At 43.2% G+C, this 19736-nt stretch overlaps 1 gene segment (V, D, J or C); it reads right to left on the bottom strand.

The window, feature by feature from the left end:
- Window positions 1–360: 360 nt before the first annotated feature.
- LOC125168157 (immunoglobulin heavy variable 3-74-like) lies at window positions 361–10538 on the bottom strand. The segment is given in 5 exon segments: window positions 361–525; window positions 6674–6686; window positions 6994–7000; window positions 10017–10339; window positions 10436–10538. Coding segments are annotated over 5 exon segments (552 nt in total).
- Between the last annotated feature and the right edge of the window lie 9198 nt (window positions 10539–19736).

A 19736-nucleotide genomic window follows, 5' to 3' on the forward strand; every position in this document is an offset into this window, starting at 1 on the left:
TTGATGTCTCTCACTATAAATGATCATGAAACCAATAACTTTCATCAATACCATGAAATATTGACTCAATTAAGCTAACTAGCCTTATTAGGAATTGGGCACTTTTTTCCACGTGGTTAACACACTATACATTGTTTTGAAACTGAGAGCAAGTCCTTTGAAAATTATGTGATGGGATGAACAGAACTTATTAGAGTTCCTTCGTGCTGCACTGGCATTTCCTTGAAGAACAGGGGGTCCATTATCCTCCTTATATCCCAGATTATAAGTAGGTCCCATTGCATTGGTGTCTGCCACTATCTGAGAAACAATGAGTTCAAACCATTGGAAAACACTGAGGGGTCTGATTTCATAGGCAAGTTAACCCAACTTCATCATATCTACAAGGCTGCCATAGCATGTGTCAATTGTGACCATGGAAAGAGGAATCTCCTCCAGGTAGCCGAGGTAGTAACAGTCTGGAGGCCTGAAGGGGTAGTCCATCTGCAAGGCTCCCTGAGCATCCTGAGTCATCATCAGCAGAGTCTGGACCAAAAGAGTTTCTTGTGCCATATGTGCATAACATGTCTCTTGCCCCCAAAATGCTGGCTATAGGACCTACAGCCAGGCATCTGAATGCCCTTGGTTTGGTGCAGCTCCTTCTTGGGAATTACCACCTTAGAGGAGATTTTGTGCGATGAAGGATGCCATTGAGAACACTGCACAGGAGCCAGCACTGCCCAGAGTGCAAACAGCAAGAGGGTGCCCTCAGGGTGACCTGGTCCTCTGCCAGCCTCCTGCTCCTCCTGCTCAGGGACATCTGCCAGTGAGAATGGATAAATGGAGGATCCTCAGCAAAGCCAGGTCTAGACCATCAGACAGAACAGAGGGCTGTGCCAGGTGGCCAGCACCCTGCACCTGGGGGCCGCCTGTGAGGTTAGGCAACATTCCCAGGGTGTGGCATTGGGTGACCCTGCACATCAGTTCAGCTGGAGTGGATGTGGGACAGGCAGGTGGGCCATGGTCAAGAGTGGTCACATGGACATGGGTAGGGATTTGGACCCAGAGGCATGGCTCTAGTCAACACCTTCAATCTTTCCTCCAGCTACTTGCATATGGGCTATGTAGTTATATCACCCTGAACTTCTCTGCCAATTCCATGTCCTGTGGTACGTTTGGGTCACTTTGTTTGGATGACTACTTTTCCTCATTACAGAGACCACTGCTTTTGCTTCCTTGTGATGTGGAGGTAAACATTGTCAATTTTACCTTTATGGGTGATGCAAAAAATCTCTTTGGAGTTTGATGTGTCTTATTCTCCCTGGCTTTTCGTTTGCAAGCCGTTTGATCCTTTTGGTTTTTGCTTTGAAGCTACCTCTGAGTTTACTGAGGAAAACATTTCTCAGTATTCTGAGTGATGATTGGTGAACCACAACGTTGTATTTTCATATTTTCTTATGCCAGCTGGGGAGAACAGAAAGTACTGCTGACCATGTGTGAGCCCCAGGGGTTTTCTCCTCTAATCCATTATGGTGGTTCTTTCCTGGCCTCTGGCAGTCTCCTCCCATGTATGTTTGGTTCCCTCTTCAGCTGGAGATGCAGGGAAGTTGAGGTTACTTTGGCAGCTTGCACCATGGAGTCTGCCCATGATCAAAAGATGGTATTGACCATGGCACTGCCTTGTTTAAGTACCCTCTACTGCTTTAAAACGCCCTGGGTCAGGGAGAAACCTCAGAGTTGGCCTTTGGACAAGAGTTTGCCTTCTCCCCAGTGGCTTGCCTTCTGAATATAGCTCAAATTCCTTTCCCACCAAAACTAAAACTTTGAACATTGACCTTTCCAGCAACAGGCAGTTGAATTTGGGTTTTGATAACAATGAAATGGAGAGTGAAATGGCAGTTTCCAGGGCCTGGCAGGGAGGGGCAATGTGGACTAGATCTCAAGAGCTAAGATTTTGTGTTATGCAAGATGATTAAGTTCTAAAGGGGTCTCCATATCATTACTCCTGTAATTAACAATAATGTAATGTATGGTTAAAATTTTGTGAAGAGTGTGGGTCTCATGTTCAGTGAGATCTTACCACAATAGGAAAGTGGAAGACACGAGTTTTGCTTCTCACACGACAGTGTGCTGAACTGCATCCACACACTCTCTACTGATAATGTGAAAATAATTTTAAAATACTTACATGTTTTGAAAACTAACCCCGTGGATATGTCATTTATGAATACCTTCTTCCATTCCATAGGTTGCCTTTGAGTTTTGTTGATTGTTTCCTTCACTGTGCAGAAGCTTGCTATTTTGAGGTAGTCTCTCTCTATATATAATTTTCTTGTATTATATTAATGTAAATTCAAGTCTGTTAACATACAGTGTAGTACTGCTTTTAGGGGTAGAATTTAGGGAACCATCGCATACTTATAACACCCAGTTCTCATTTCAACCAGTGCCCTCCTTAATGGCCACATGCCATTTAGCCCCCCCCCGCGCGCCCCACTTCCCCTCAGTTTGTTCTCTGTATTTAAGAGTGTATTCTGGTTTCCTCCCTCTCTGTTTTGGTTTATTTTATTTTTCCTTTCTGTATGTTGTGTTTCTTATATTCCACTAATGTGTGAAATCACAGGATATTTGATTTTTTGTGACTGACTTGTTCCACTTAGCATAATACACTGTAGTTCCATCCACATTATTGTAATTACCAAGATTTCATTTTTTGCTGGCTGAGTAATATTCCATTGTATATATTTACCACCTCTTCTTTATGCATTTATCTGTTGATGAATATTTGGGCTGTTCCACGATTTGTTTTTTGTTGATAGGGCTTCCATAAAGATTGAGATGCATGTGCCCCTTCGAATCAGCATTTTGGTATCCTTTGGATACCTTTGGTATCCTTGGATAAATGCAGTTGCTTGATCACAGGATAGTTCCGTTTTTAATTTTTTGAGGAATCTCCACACTGTTCTCCAGACTGGCTTCCCCAGTTTGATTAACCATTAACAATGTGAAGGGTTTCACTTTCTCTTCACCTTGCTGACATTTTTTGTTTTCTGAATTGTTAATTTTAGTCATTGTGACAGGTGTGAGTTGGTATCTCATTGTGGTTTTCATTTATATTTTACTGATGAGGGTGTTGTCGAGCAACTTTATAAGTGTCTTTTTCTCATCTGGATGTCTTCTTTGAAAAATACGTATTCATGTCTTCTGCTCATTTCTTCACTGGATTATTTGGTTTTTGAGTGTTGTGTCTGATAAGTTCTTTATAGATTTTGGATAGTAACCCTTTATCTGATATGTCATTTGCAAATATCTCCCCCCATTTTGTCAGTGGCCTTTTAATTTTGTTGATTTGTTCTTTGCTGTGCAGAAGCTTTTTTTTTGTTTTGTTTTTTAATTTTTTTTCAACGTTTATTTATTTTTGGGACAGAGAGAGACAGAGCATGAACGGGGGAGGGGCAGAGAGAGAGGGAGACACAGAATCAGAAACAGGCTTCAGGCTCTAAGCCATCAGCCCAGAGCCCGATGCGGGGCTCGAACTCACGGACCGCGAGATCGTGACCTGGCTGAAGTCGGACGCTTAACCGACTGCGCCACCCAGGCGCCCCTGTGCAGAAGCTTTTTATCTTGATGAGATCCCAATAGTTTAGTTTTGCTATTGTTTCCCTTGCCTCTTGGGACATGTCTAGTAATAAGTTGTTCTGGCCAAGGTCAAAGAGGTTGGTGCCTGTGTTCTCCTCTAGGTTTTGATGGTTTCCGGTGTCACATTTAAGTATTTCTTTCATTTTGAATTTATTTTTATGTAAACTGTAAGAAAGTGGTACAGTTTCATTACAAGTTCACGTTGCTGTCCAGTTTTCCCAACACTAGTTGTTGAAAGGACTTTTTTCCATTTGAGATCCTTTCCTGTCTTGTCGAAGATTAGTTGATCATATAGTTATGTGCCATTTCTGGGTTTCCTAATCTGTTCCATTAATCTATGTGTCTATTTTTTGCCAGTATCATATTGTCTTGATGACTACAGCATTTTAATATAGCTTGATATCCAGAATTGTGATGCATACAGGTTTTTTCTTTTTTCAAGATTTCTTTGGTTATTTGGGATCTTATGTGTTTCCATGATACTTTTAGAGTTGTTTGTTCTAGCTCTGTGAAAAATGCTGGTATTATTTGACAGGAAATTTAACTATTTGCAACGAATGTGTAGATTGCTTTGGGTAGTATCGTCATTTTAACAATGATTTTTCTTTTAATCTATGTACATGGAATATTTTTCCATTTCTTTGTGTCTTCTTCAATTTCTTCCATAAATGTCCCAGATTTTTCAGAGTACAGATATTTTACCTCTTTAGTTAGTTTTATTTCTAGTATATTATGGTTTTGGTGTAACTATAAATGGGATTGATCCTTGATTTCCCTTTCTCCTGCTTCATTAATGGTGTATACAAATGTAACAAATTTCTATATGTTGATTTTTGTATGCTGCAAATTTACCGGTTTATTGTACCTGTTCTAGCGGGTTTTTTTTTTTTTTGGTGGAGTCTTTAAAGTTTTGTATATACAGTATAAAATTCAACTCCAGAACTGAATAATCCTATTAAAAATGGGCAGAAGACATGAATAAGCATTTTTCCAAATGTGACATACAGATGGTATGGTCAACATCACTCCTCATCAGGGAAACATAAATCCAAAGTACAATGAAATATCAACTCACACTGGTCAGAAAGGCTAAACTCAACAGCACAAGAAACAACAGGTGTTGGTGAGGATGCAGAGAAAGAAGATCCTTTTTGCAGTGCTGGTGGGAATGCACACTGGCACAGCCACTATGGAAAACAGCATGGAGGTTCCTTAGAAAGCTAAAAATATAACTACGTTATGATCGAGCAAATGCACTACTAGGTATTTACCCAGAGGATACAAAAATACTAAGTTAAGGGTTTTTTTACCTTTATGTTTACAGCAGCTATATCACAAAAGCCCAGCTATGGAAACAGCTCAGCCCAAGTATGCATTGATTGATGAATGGGTATAGAATATGTGGTATATCTATACACACACACACACACACACACACACACACACACACTGGAATATTTCTCATCCCCAAAAGGAATGACATTTGCCATTTGTAAGCACATGTATTGGGTTAGAGAGTATTATGTTTACTGAAATAAGTCAAACACAAATACATGATTTCATCCAAATGTGGAATTTAAGAAGCAACAAATGGGCAAAGGGACAAATAAGAGAGAAGAGGTAATCCAAGAAATAGGCTATTTTTTGCATGTTGATATATTTATTTTGAGAGAGAATGGGAGGTAGGGCTGAATCAGATGGAAAGAGAATCCCAAGGAAACTCTGTTCTGCTAGTGCAGAAACGAAAGTGGGGCTCGATCTCAGGAACCATGAGATCAAAACAAGAGCCCAGATCAAGAGTCGTGGGCCCAACCCATGGAACCATGTAAGCACCACGAAACAGATACTTAACTATAGGGAAAAAACTGATGGTTATCAGGGGGACGGTGAGTGGAGGAATGCGGAAGTAGTTGATGGGAATTAAGGGGGCACTCATAATGAGCACTGGGTGCTGTATTGAAATGTTAAATCACTATATTTTACACCTGGAGGTAATGTTACATTGCATGTTAACTAACTGGAATTTGAATAAAAACTCGAATAATGTATTTATAGTGCCTGAAAATGGCCATGTTGGCATACAGCCCACGAAGAAGCATTTATTCCAGAAAATATACTAACAGAAAGAACACCTAGAATATTTGAACTAAAGTATATTCTTTTCCTTTCCCACCCCAGATCAGCAAGTAGAAACTCCAGTGCAAGTAGCTGGGACTATAGGCATGTGCCACTGAGCCTGGCTGCAACCTCTCCTCAAGACTGTTGTAAGCAATACACAGGTTTCCCGGTGACCAGCTCCTGTTCAGAGGACTCTTTCCCAGAGGGATGGGATGTCAGTGACCCTAAGCTGTTTGCTGTTGAGGCCAAGCCCCAGCAGGTGCCACTGACATGTGCGACTCACTCATTGTGTGCAGCCCAACTCCTAGGATGGAGTTATGCCCTGGGTACAGTCCACTAGGGATGCTGGGAACCTGATCACCCCAGACCTGACTTGTATGGCAGGAGTCTCATGCCACCAGGACAAGCAAGCCACAAAGCAGTGAATCTGCCAGCCACCCCTAAACTGAGCCCTCAGTTTCCAAACTGAGGAAGGAGGGAATCCTTCTCAGGATTTGTCCCCACCTGAAGCTGTACACCTTTGCCAAGTTTTGCCCAGGGAAAGGGGGAGATGGAGAAATCCACTAAATCTAGGAGCAAATCTGTTCCGATAGAACTGACTTCATTTCTAGCTGAGTGTGAGGAAGGTCTGCGCCTCATGTTGTGGGAGAGGCAGGTGCAGGAGACAGATGGTTCAGTGGAGGATTTCTAACCTACTCCTGCTCACCTGCATTAGAGAGCCAGAGACAGGGACAGTGGAGGGATCAGCTCCTGTCAGAACACATATCAGACTATGGCCTCAACAACTCTCAATTCAGAGGAGTCCGAGATTGTAGGGTTCAGTCTTTGGAGTCTCCATACATCAGAGGGTGGTTGAACATAGGAGAGCACTCAAATGAAGCAGAGTATCTCATCATGTGGTTTGGTACAGAAAGAGATAAGGAATGCCCAACCAAACCACTGTCACCATGGTCTGGCTGCGTGAATGTCCCAGGCCACACCACCTCTGTAATTATGGGACTACCCCCCTTCCCTCCACATCATGTCTCTGAGGTTCACCTGCTTTCAGGTGTGCATCAGTAGTGTCACATTTCTGTGGTAAAGCATCCCATTGATGGAAGTTTCGTACTTGGTTTATTCTTTTATATTTTGAAAGACTTTTGCCTTATTCTTAGCTTCTAACACTAAGAAAGATGCTATAAATATTTACATACCATTTATTTTCTGAGCATGGGATTTCGTTTTTCGGGGGCAAACACTAAGGAGTGGTATTTCCAGGTTACATGTTAAGTCAGCCATGTATAATGTAATAAGCAACAGCCAATGATTTTCCAGAGCTGGCGTTTATTTTTCATTCCTCCCTGCAGTGTTTGGGGCCCCACGTGTGCTGGATGCTCACCTGGATGTTGTTGCCAGTGTTCCCTTCATACCTGGGCCATTGGGATGTGTGTATAGGGAATCTATTGAGTTCTTGATTTGAATTTCCCTGACAGTCGATGGTGTGAAGAGTCTTCTCCAGTCTGTACCTAACGTGTCTATAACCTCAAGGATAGGATGTCTACTACACAAGGCTGTGCTTGTTTTATCGAGGTTTGTTTCTTTTCTTCCTATTGACTGTTGAGGGTTCTTAGCATATTCAAGATTCAGGTCCCTTGGTGGTTATGCAATTTGTGAATATTGTCTCTTACTCTGTAACTTATCTCACTATTGATTTTCACGTGGGCAGATAAATGTATTTGATTTTTACAAAGTCTATTTATACCATTTCTTTTTATGGGTCTTCTTTCTTAGCTATAATTTTGGTTTTCTTAATGATCTCTTGCTTGTGACTAATATTTTTTTAGAATGTTTATTCTTGATAGAGAGAGAGAGATACAGAATGTGAGCAGCGAAAAGCAGAGAGAGCAAGACAGAATCCCAAGCAGGCTCCAGGTTCTGAGCTGTCAGCATAGAGCCTGACAATGGGGCTCAGTCCCACAAACCGTGACATCAAGACCTGAGCTGAAGTCAGAGACAACCGACTGAACCACCCAGGCACCCCACTGATTTCTTGACTTGCAATGTAACTAAAATTCTGTTTTTTTCTGGTTTCTCTCAATGTTGACTTCTTCCCTAATTGGTCTCTGGTGACTTAGTGTTTTTGTTTGTTTTTAAATTTATAGACTCTAGCAACTCATTTTCCTGGCATGGTTTTTTTTTTCATAATATATGGAAATTCTGTTCTCATGCTGAAATTGAAGTTTAAATATCACAAGAGTTGCTATGCTGTGTCTCTTTGGCCAGACTGCTCATCATATTTTCTAGATGTGCTCCTGGGGTCAAAAAAAAACGTTTACCTTTCCAGGTGGTGGGTTTTCTCTATGTCTCAGGAGCCATTGAGCTCTGTGCACACAACCGAGTTCTTGACACAAAATTTTTCCTTTGCAATTCTATGTGAAACCCTGAAAATCCATTTTTTGCATTGTCACTTTCAGACCCTTTATGAATAGAACACATTGAAACTCTTGTATCATTTCCTAAAATTATTTTACTCTTGCATCATTGGGAGTATAATTTTTCTTCTTCTTTCCAAGGGGAGCTCATATCTGCATTTGTGGAATTCTTCCAGTCTTCTCATCTGTTTATGCTTTTTCAACATGCTGTGTAGTTTTTACCAAATGCATATTTAGGTTTATTTGTACTCTGCCACATTGGGTGATAGAAGCTGCGAGACAGGCTGCACCATATAGGCTTTTTTTTTTGCCCCCTTGTATGTGATCTGTCATATTGAATATTTATAGAACATATAGCCCCTCACTTTCATGCACCACTAACAGGGGACATGGTCCTTTTCAAAAGAGACAGGAAAGGAAGACAAGGGAGCTGAGACAGCAAGTCAGGGGAGGAAACCCAGAGCTTCTCAGGAAGTATCAAGTCTCCACACTTTCCAGTTCTGTAGATGTGGGTCCCTGCTGAGGCCCAACCTGGGTTCTTGTGCAGGTGTCTGGACAAGCCGCCCATAACGTGTGGGCACAGTGGAGTTGGGAAGGGCAGCTGTGGTTTGAATTCCAGCCCACGTGGCACTGCTGTGAAAATTCATGAGTATGTTAATTTATGTCCACCATCAGTTAGGGATATAATGAGTAAATGCAAGACGTTAGACTCACTACCTTAGATTCCATGTTCACGACAATTTGTGACAACAATTCTCCCTTCCTTTTTTCCACTTTTTAAATTTTTTAAGTTTGTGTTTAAATATTTGTTAGTTAACATATTGTGTAATATTAATTTCAGTAGTAGAATTTATTGGTTCATCACTTACATTAACGCCCAGTACTCATCACAACACGTGGCCTCCTTAATCCCCAACACCCATTATCCCATCCCCCACACACCTGCCCTCCAGCAACCCTCAGTTTGGTCTCTAACCTTAGAGTTTTTTTTATGATTTCTTGCTCTTTTTCCCCTTCCCCTATGATCATCTGTTGTGTTTTTTAAATTCTCCATATGAGGAAATCATATGGTGTTTCTCTTTCTTTGACTGACTTACTTTGCCTAGCATGATACCCTCTAACTGCATCAACTGGAACATTGGTCCCCACGGCCCTTTTTGTGAGAGTTACATCATCAGCTCTCCACATTCTGAGACTAGACACTAGTCAGAATCAGACAAGAATTACATCACTGGTTTTCCTGTATCTTCTACTTGTGACACTAGATCATGGGACTTCTCAACCTATTTAGTCATGGAAATCAATGTGCTTTGGGTTCTGTTCCTCAGGAGAATTTTGACTAGTACACGGAAATGGTTTGTCTCGTTTAGAGGAATTGAATAAAGCTGTAGCTCATTTAAAGTCCTGAGTAGCAAAGTGCTATGAAAGATGTGTCACGTTGTTTGACTGGGAGAAGGGATGGGTGAGGATAATGAGGAGATGTGGGATCCTGTGGTCCTGGAGTGCATCTGGCACTCCTGTAAAGGTTCAGCTTTTGTGCCTCAGGAATTCTGTAATTCACTCATGTTGAGGGACAGAAGTAAGCAAGTGCAAACAACTGTGTCTTTGTGCATGTTAGTCTAGTTTCCCTATGACAACCCAGTTGCTAATTCAGAGAGTTAATAGGTAAACACAGAATCATATATCCAGGGAGGCTCCCTGGGGAAACTGCTGTGTGGGGAGGAAGCCCCAGACCCTAACAGGAAACCTGCCTTTAACCTCCATCTGCACCTGCTCCTGGGAACATAAAGCAGATTTGTTAATAGTGTACGCCCTCTGGGGGTGCTGATCCCCTCTTGCAGGGATGTTTGTGTGTGGGCTCCCAGTGAGGTCCCCTCACCGTGTCTCTTGCACAGTAATATGTGGCCGTGTCCTCGGTCTTGAGGTTGTTTATCTGCAGATACAGCGTGTTCTTGGCGTTGTCTCTGGAGATGGTGAATCGGCCCTTCACGGAGTCTGCGTAGCTTGTGCTACTTCCATCAGTATTAATCCATGAGACCCACTGCAGCCCCTTCCCTGGAGCCTGGGGAACCCAGTGCATGTAATAGCTACTGAAGGTGAATCCAGAGGCAACGGAGGTGAGTCTCAGGGACCCCTCAGGCTTCACCAGGTCTCCTCCAGACTCCACCAGCTGCACGTCACATTGGACACCTGCAGACACAAGACATCTTGGTCAGGAAACTGTCACACATCCACTGTTTCACTCATCCATTCACAGACTCAGTGTCCCTCGTTCACCATGAATTACCTTTAAAAGAGCAACCAGGAAAACCCAGCCCAGCACAAACTCCATGGTGAGGTGTGTGTGTTCTGTGTGATCACAGAATGGGAACACCTGGGACTCCTGGGGCTGGGGCTCCTCTCCCAGCTGCAGGGTCGGGGCTGGGCTGGTTTTATCAGCACAGAGAGGGCCCCATTTGCATGTCCTCTGACATATATATCAAGCTCCAGACTTATATTTGATTCTTTAAAAGTGAACGACAGTGTTAGGACGCACTTCTACATTAGAGTGTGTGGATGGTGGTGTGACAATATGAAGAATTTTTTTTTCAGTTTTGGATTTTTACCTTTATTAACGGAGCTTTAGGCATAATCTTTAAGAAATTTTTACCTCAACATCATGATCACCGATTATTTTCTTTAAAAAATATTTTAATTTTTAATTATTTATTTAGCATATGTTTTTAGTTTTTAAAATTTACATCCAAATTAGTTACCATATAGTACAATAATGATTTCAGGAGTGGATTCCTTAGTGCCCCTTACCAGTTTAGCCCATCCCTTCCCACAACCCCTCCAGTAGCCCTCTGTTTGTTCTTCATATTTATGAGTCTCTTATACTCTGTCCCCTCCATGTTTTCATATTATTTTTGTTTCCCTTCCCTTATGTTCATCTGTTTTGTCTCTTAAAATCCTCATATGAGTAAAGTCATATGAGTTTGTCTTTCTCTGACTGACTCATTTCAGTTAGCATCATACCCTCCAGTTCCATCCATGTAGTTGCAAATGGCAAGATTTCACTCTTTTTGATTGCCAACTAACACTCCATTGTGTGTATATATATATATATATATATATATATATATATATATATATATGTATATATATATACCATGTCTTCTTTATCCATTCATCCATCGACGGACATTTGCCTCTTTCCATACTTTGCCTATTGTTTATAGTGCTGCTATAAACATGGGGGTGCATGTGTCCCTTTGAAACAAAACACCTGTGTCCCGTGGATAAATGCCTAGTAGTGCAATTGTTGGGTCATAGGGGAGTTCTATTTTTAGTTTTTTGAGGAATCTCCATACAGTTTTCCAGAGTGGCTGCACCAGCTTGAGTTGCCCCCAACAATGCAAAAGAGATCCTCTCTCTGCATCCTCACCAACATCTGTTGTTGCCTGAGTTGTTAATGTTAGCCATTCTGACAGGTGTCAGGTGGTATCTCATTGTGGTTTTGATATGTATTTCCCTGATGATGAGTGATGTGGAGCATTTTTTCATGTGTCGGTTGGCCATCTGGATGTCTTCTTTGGAGCAGTGTCTATTCATGTTTTTTGCCCATTTCTTCACTGGATTATTTGTGTTTTGGGTGTTGAGTTTGATAAATTCTTTATAGATTTTGGATACTAACCCTTTATCTGAGATGTCATTTGCAAATATCTTCTCCCATTCTGTCAGTTGAATTTTAGTTTTGCTCATTGTTGCCTTCACTATGCAGAAGTGATGAGGTCCCAGTAGTTCATTTTTGCTTCTGTTTCCCTTGCCTCCAGGGATGTGTTGAGTAGGAAGTTCCTGCAGCCAAGACCTAAATGTTTTTGCCTGCTTTCTCCTTGAGGATTTTGATGGCTTCCTGACTTAATTGGGGTCTTTCATCCATTTTGAGTTTATTTTGTGAATGGTGTAAGAAAGTGACCCAGGTTCATTCTTCTGCATGTTGCTGTCCAGTTTTCCCAGCACCACTTGCTGAAGACACTGTCTTTATTCCACTGGATAGTCTTTCCTGCTTTGTCAATGTTTAGTTGGCCTAAATTTGTGGTTCCATTTCTAGATTTTGTATTCTGTTCCATTGATCTGAGTGTCTGTTCTTTTTTTTTTAATATTTGGCATTTATTTATTAGTTTTCAGAGACAGAGACAGAGCATGAGTGAGAGAGGGTCAGAGAGAGAGGGAGACACAGAATTCCAAGCAGTCTCCAGGCTCTGAGCAGTCAGCAAAAAGTCTGATGTGGGACTCTAACCCAAGATTGGCCAGATCGTGACCTGAGTCAAAGTCGGACGCATAACCGACGGATCCACCCACACGCCCTGAGTATCGGTTTGTGCCGGTACCATACTGTCTTGATGATTACAAATTTGTAGTGTAGCTTGAAGTCTGGGATTGTGATGCCTCCTGCTTTGGTTTTGTTTTTCAAGATCACCTTAGCTATTCTGGTTCTTTTCTGTTCCATACAAATTTTAGGATTATTTGTCTAGCTCTGTGAAGAATGTTGGTGTCACTTTGATAGGGATTGCATTGAATATGTAGATTGCTTTGGGTAGTATCGGCATTTTAACAGTATTTGTTCTTCCTATTCAGGAGCATGGAATCTTTTTCTATATTTTGTCTTCTTCAATTTCTTTCATAAGCTTTCTATAGTTTTCAGTGCATAGAGTTTTTGTCTCTTTGGTTAGATTTATTCCTGGGTATTTAATGGTTTTTGGTGCTACTGTAAATGGGATAGATTCCTTGATTTCTCTTTCTGTTGCTTCATATTTGGTGTATAGGAATGCAACGGATTTCTCTGCGGTGATTTTATATCCTGCCAATTTGCTGAATTCATGAATCAATTAAAGCAGTTTTTTGGTGGGGTCTTTTGGGTTTTCCATAGAGTATCATGTCATCTGTAAGAGTGAAAGTTCGACCGCCTCCTGGCCGATTTGGATGCCTTTTATTTCTTTGTGTTGTCTGGTTGCAGAGGCTAAGACTTCCAATACTATGTTGAATAACAGTGGCGAGAGTGGACATTCCTGTCTTGTTCCTGACCTTAGGGAGAAAGCTCTCAGTTTTTCCCCATTGAGGATGATATTAGCATTGGGTTGTTCATGGATGGCTTTTATGATCTCGAGGTATGGTCCTTCTATCCCTACTTTCTTGAGGGTTTTTATCAAGAAAGGATGTTGTATTTTGTCAAGTGGTTTCTCTGCATCTATGGACAGGATCATATGGTTCCTGTCCTTTCTTTTATTGACGTGATGAATCACGTTAATTGTTTTGCAGATATTGAGCCAGCCCTGCATCCCAGGTATAAATCCCACTTGGTAGTGGTAAATAATTTTTTTAATGTATTACTGTTTCTGGTTGGATAATATCTTGCTGAGGACTTTTGTATCCATGTTCATCAGGGAAATTGTTCTATATTTCTCCTTTTAAGTGTGGTCTCTGTATGCTTTTGGAATCAAGGTAATGCTGGCTTCATAGAAAGAGGCTGGAAGTTTTCCTTCCATTTATATTTTTTGGAACAGTTTCAAGAGAATATGTGTTAACTCTTCCTTAAATGTTTGGTAGAATTCCCTCGGAAAGCCATCTGGACCTAGACTGCTGTCTTTTGGCAGATTTTTGATTACTAATTCGATTTCCTTACTGGTTATGGGTAGGTTCAAATTTTCTATTTCTTCCTGTTTCAGTTTTGGTAGTGTATATGTTTCTAGGAATTTGTCCATTTCTTCCATAGTGCCCATTTTATTGGCTTATAATTGCTCATAATATTCTCTTATTACTGTTTTATTTCTGTTGTGTTTCTTGTGATCTCTTCTCTGTCATGCTTGGTTTTATTTGTTTGGAACAGATGTGGAACATGAAAAACTAGACACAAAAGTACTTCAGGAATAATCCACCTGGAAACTGGCCTGGAACATCCAGAATCATTGTCCTTGGCCCTTAATGAGATTCACAATGCTTCAAATAGCAGGCAGGGACTGACCCCCTTTGCAATAGTATTTTAGAAAGGAATGCTTAACCCTTTCATTACTGATTGAGTGAACTTTATGACAACTTATATGACCAAGTTGATGCCGTGCATAGCCATGTCCAAGAACTAACTGGTACACTTGGGTCATATCATCCACAGACAATAAGAACATGGCCTCTGCCACTGACAAGCCTTGCCACCCATTCTACAGAATACCAGAAGCTCATCAGGTCTTCAGAGAGCACCCAATGCTGCCTCGCTGGGAAGGACCTTATGACGAACTGCTAACCAACTACACTGCCATCAGAATTAGGGAAAGATGCCTTGGATTCACGCAAGCTGCACAAAATAGTTCTACAAAATGCCATCGTCAAGACTCTGGATGGCCATCCCCATGACGACCATAGGTAAGGATTCCCAGAGCCAATTCCCAGGCTCCAGAAGCACATGGCATCACATAGTAGGTAATGGATCAAGAAACTGCATTTCCACCTAGTTTCATTTTCTGACTCTCTCTTGTCAGGAAAACAAACTTTTAAAAATGGAACCCACTCTTTCCCCCAATATTAAAAGACTGACTACATTTCCTGGTCTCTCTCTGAACCTCTACGACTGTCTGTCTTCAGACTGCATCTGCCCCATTCACCTGTGTAGTTATCTCAGCAGGTCAGACACAGACCCTTACACCAGTTTTCCAAGTCCCGTCTACAGTAAATAATCAGTCTGATTGTCAATTGTTTTGACATCAGGATAGCAAGTAAGCCCCCAAAGTAGTGTTATTTCCTGCCAATGCAAGCAGGTGAATGCACCATGTGGATGGACAAATGGAAGGGTGTGGTATCTACAACCAGCATGACAATGTCACTCTGCCTTTCCTTCCACTGCATTGATTGGGACCACAACTTTGATGGAAGCTTCAGGATGGTCCTTTGCTCAGGTGAAGTATTGGGAGAGAATATTTCCCTTTGTATGAAGACAGTCGTGGTTCTGGGCTCTCTCTCTTGGTGAGATAGCAAGGCAATCTGGTGCCAGATGGTCACTAGGTGCTCCAGCATAACCCCCATGGCACAAACACTTTCCAGTTCCCAAAATATTTCATTGGCACTGAGACTACCTGTGCATCAACTGGCATAGCTCAGCCACTTCCAGGTAAGGCTGCCTAACAGCACAAGTCATATGAAAGTAGGCCGAAAATCTGGAGTAGCTCAGTCAGGTGACAAAACCCACCTTATAGCTGCTGAAGAACTGCAGCTCTTCCCCAATTTGCAGCAATGCATGATAATTGGCCAGTGAGAGTAGACGTCAATTGCCCAACCAGGGGGAACTCATGACAGGCTCCACATGAGCTGGTTAGGCTAACATCTTGGCACTTTTTGGGCTGTTAGGAAGTCTCAAGGCAGCAAGGTAGAGATGTACAGGTTGAGAGCAGACCGTGGCTGGGCTCCTTAGTCATTGGTGCTGAATGGGACATACTAGCTAGCTCAGTAATGACAGAGTCTCCTCTGTGGCCCTTGAGATACCCTCAACTGCCTAGACAGTCTTGGGAATGTGAGCCATATTATGGACAGCTGGGCATTTACATTTCAGTATTCAACTGTAAAGCACCACCTGTTAGGAGGGGGCTTTAATGCCCATCAAGTGGGTGGACTGAAAGGAGAAATGGTGTGTTTAATGTCCCCCCTTCTTCAGTAAATCTTGAATTACGGGCTGCAATTACTCAGTCCTCTATTGCACACAATATTGGTGTATATATACTGTCTTAATTGGGTGTGGTGGGGTGCAATTTGTAGTCCTACAGACTCCTGATATGTAGCTCCCTCAGGAAAGCCAGGGACTGTGTTTGTTCCCACTGGCCTTGATGGCATGTGAGGGCATCCACACCATTAGGACGACAATGCAGGGTCAAAGGGGCCACCGTTGCTAAAAGAGATTCAGTAAAGATTCTTCCAATAGTGACATCAAAGGGATGTTGAGACCCTTCTACTATCCCTCCCTTTATACCTCATAAGCTAAAGGGCACAACACTTATATTTGGATGGGTTCCTGGGAAGCACTGTACCTTGGCTTCAGGGTCAATGAGAGAAATAAAGTGTTGTCTGTGTCTGTGTCCTACACGGTAATTACAGAAGTGTACAGGCAGTTGTCCCAGGAGGAAGGACATACTCCACAAACCTCCGGGTCCCTAGGCAGGGGCCTTGGCATCTCCCCACCCACTGGTATCCCAGCTCCCCCCTACCAGGGCTGTCATGTCCAGAGAAGTGATGGCACCCACCCGAAGGGTAGGAGCAGCATTCTCTCGAAGATCCCAAAGAGTCTGATCAAAGTTTCTGACTTGTGTTCAGGCTGTCCTGAGATTAAGTCACTGGGACCCTCTCCTCAGAGCTGTGCATAAAGAGAAGTGTGGGCGTCATCTCTAGAGCAAGAGAGATGGGTTGAAGTGCCACCCCTTGATCGGGGCAGATAAGAGGCCCCCAAGCTCCATATGCTGCTGGTACACTCCTGTGGGCTCCTATCTATGGAGCTGGTGATCCCATCAACATTTGCAGCAAAGAAGTCTTGGGCTTCTTGAAAATTCTCCTTTTCACATTTGACTATGGCATGCATGTTAATGCCTGATACCATAAAGCTGGTACTTCCATGAATTTTGTTGGCACACGGCTTAAAATCAGAGTGGTCCTTCAAGAAGAACTCCTTAGATTCTGTTGTCAAGTGCCTCTCCTCCAGGTTGGAAATGGACAAGGGCTCATGGGCGCATGACATAAGGCAAACAAAACAAAACAAAACAAAACAAAACTCCAAAACCCACACCCATTGAATTGTCCCTATTCTATCTTAGAGTTGGATTGCATCACCTGGGCTTGACCTCTCCTAGTGGGCCTATGCTGTCATGCCATAAAAATCCATGTCCGGAGAATCAGAGCTTCTTTCTTCCCACCTCTGTGGGCTCTGGGGCCCTGGAGAACATCTTCCTCAGAGCCTTCCCCTTTTTATTTGCTGTGTGTCTCCTGATCTGTGCCTTGGTGTGATTGTCATAGCCTTTTGATACAGTGAAAAGACTGGAGGCTCCGTAAGTTGTCTCTAAGTAAACAGTCTGTTGATACCTTGAGCCTTTCAGTGATTTATGCATCTGGGGGACTTGGACAAATCCAGCCAGCTGTAGTATGTCAAGTGCTTAAAGGAACAGTTTGGAGCCAATTATGAAGACCCACTGGAGTCAATCAATGTCCTTGTCTCCCTCCCTTTGGATAAATTATTCCGGGAAATCTTGCATTTCCGTTATAGTGTAATGCCTGCCACAATTTCTCTCTTTCACACTGGTCCGGGGTTATGTTGGTGTAGTGGTCTTGACAGGGAGGACCTGGCATAGAAGTTAGCTCTTCCCAGACACGTGTGATTAGGCCTCCAACGCTGCAGTGTCTGCCTCAACACCTGTTAAATAGGGAGTCATTGTCAACAGTGAGGAATACATCCAGTAAGGGGAGGTTGCCTTGGCCATGTCCTCCGCCCAGGGAGACATGATGCTCCTGGTCGAGTTGCCTCTGTCACTAGGTAGGCTTGGCTAAGCAAACACAACACCAGGGTACTTGCTGCAACACAGTGGACCCCGCAGCTGGTGTCTTCTTCGACGCTAATCTAGGGATATGGTCTCTGGTGTCCAGCAATATACCACTTGGAGATGAGTAGGAAATACACACCTCTGGAACCCCAGGGTGGTGCCTGATGGTTGGTCTCTGCATGGACTCTGACCTTTTATGGCACTGATAATTGAGGGTGGGGGTTTCTGGCAACACCTGGTGTCAGCCCAAGGAAAGCTACAGACCACCAGCAAGCTCCAGCTCCTTCCTAGAGCAGCTGAGATGTGGGGGTGAGGAATGAGTGAGCCATTCTCAGTGCTAACACATTGTTGGAGGGCACCATGTAGGCCCCCAATCCCATCCTTGGGAAAATATGTGTTGGGGACGCCAGCTGTTGTACAGAATTAAGAACATGTGGACTGTGTCCTGATGAAGAAACAGGTAAGATGCACTTTCTCAGGGGGTGGACAGGCGGCTCCCTAGGCATCTGAGCTCTCGCTTGGGGTACATGAGATGTTTGGGGCCCTCCTGACTCAAGGTGGGGTTTCAGTGCACCCCCAGCAAAGGAAATGGAGGCGCAGGGTTTATGACTTACAGGGCCCAGAAGCAAGGGGACAAAGGACCCAGGAAAGGGCAGGTCTCCTTCCCACATTCCCAGTGATCAGGACATGGAAAACAGGGTAGTGAGTACCTGATTACTTGAGAGTGGGTGGGGCTGAAGTTCCTAACTTTTCACAGGCTCACCTCTGTGTGGTTATTTGAGAAGGCTCTCAGAAAACCAAAGTTGGAAGCCCAGGAAGATCCTTATCTAAGGTTAAACTCGCTGCAAAGTAGGCAAGAGAAAGAGAACAGGGATTCACATTCACCAGGCTCCCTCTGGACGCCAGAGTCATCCATAGGCACTTGTGCCTACCTTTCTGATTGATTTCATTGGGTGCTCCATTCAGCCTCATGGTCTCAGTCTCCCATATTTGGAAATTTGCTCCCCAGGGACGCACAGCTTGTGCTAGGTAGAACCTAATGCCAGTCCCCTTTCTTCACAGCCCACAGACACCCCAGTGTGGGACAGGCAGTGTGGGTGGGTAGTAGCCCTCCATTATCCTGAACCCACGTTGGGACTGGAGGAAGACCGATTACCTGGAGAATGAGAAAATGTTCAGTGTGCAAGAGCACAATTTTGGAGAAAACTCATGAGTTTGTCCCTAAAAGAGCTTGTGTCAACTTCTCTTAATTCTGGAAGCATATACCTCAGTTCAAGACCCAGATGCTGACTCAGGTCCTCTGCACATAATCTCGGGCTCAGTTTGGGCTCTTGGAACCTTAGATATATACGTAGAGGCCACAAGCATGCAGGTTTTAAGTTTCATTTCAGCGTTCTGGTCAGTGAGCCATGAGAGACCTGTGTCAGAGCCATGATGTGCCTGTGGACCCCTCTGTCTCCTGAAGACCCCCGGAAACGTGGATGTCAGCTCTGCAGTGTCATTAATGCATTTTCACACATGTGCCAGTTGGATTGTCTATAGTTGTTCAGCAGTCAGGAGGCTAATTATGGATTGTCTTCAGCAACAATCACTTCGTTAACTTTCTCGGTGTTGATAATTTGACATTTGTGGTGAACCACAAGGAATGCAGCTATTATGGCTTAAATGGGACCAAAAACCACTCTGAGATATACCAGGGATCCCTGACTTTGCTGACTCTGAGATATACCAGGCATCCCTGACTTTGCTGACTGACTGAGCTCTTCTTGGAGGGGTCCATTGCTTGTGTTCCCACCAGTGCCTCGTCCAGTGCATCGTGGAGGATCCCAGCCTATGTGGCAATGGCAGTTCCTCGTATTGTTGCAAATCACTCTCAGACTGCATTTCTCTGGGATACAGCCATAATTCAGCTGAGCCACACTGCCAGTGCAGTAGGTGTTCTGACAGAACTTTCCAGGAGCACATGACATACCAGTTCTCACATGACCAATCTCGGTTTTTCCTGTGCTGCGATGCAAATCCAACTCCAAACATCAGCACC

The sequence above is a fragment of the Prionailurus viverrinus genome, chromosome B3, assembly GCF_022837055.1.
Source record: "Prionailurus viverrinus isolate Anna chromosome B3, UM_Priviv_1.0, whole genome shotgun sequence".
NCBI classification, from domain to species: domain Eukaryota; kingdom Metazoa; phylum Chordata; class Mammalia; order Carnivora; family Felidae; genus Prionailurus; species Prionailurus viverrinus.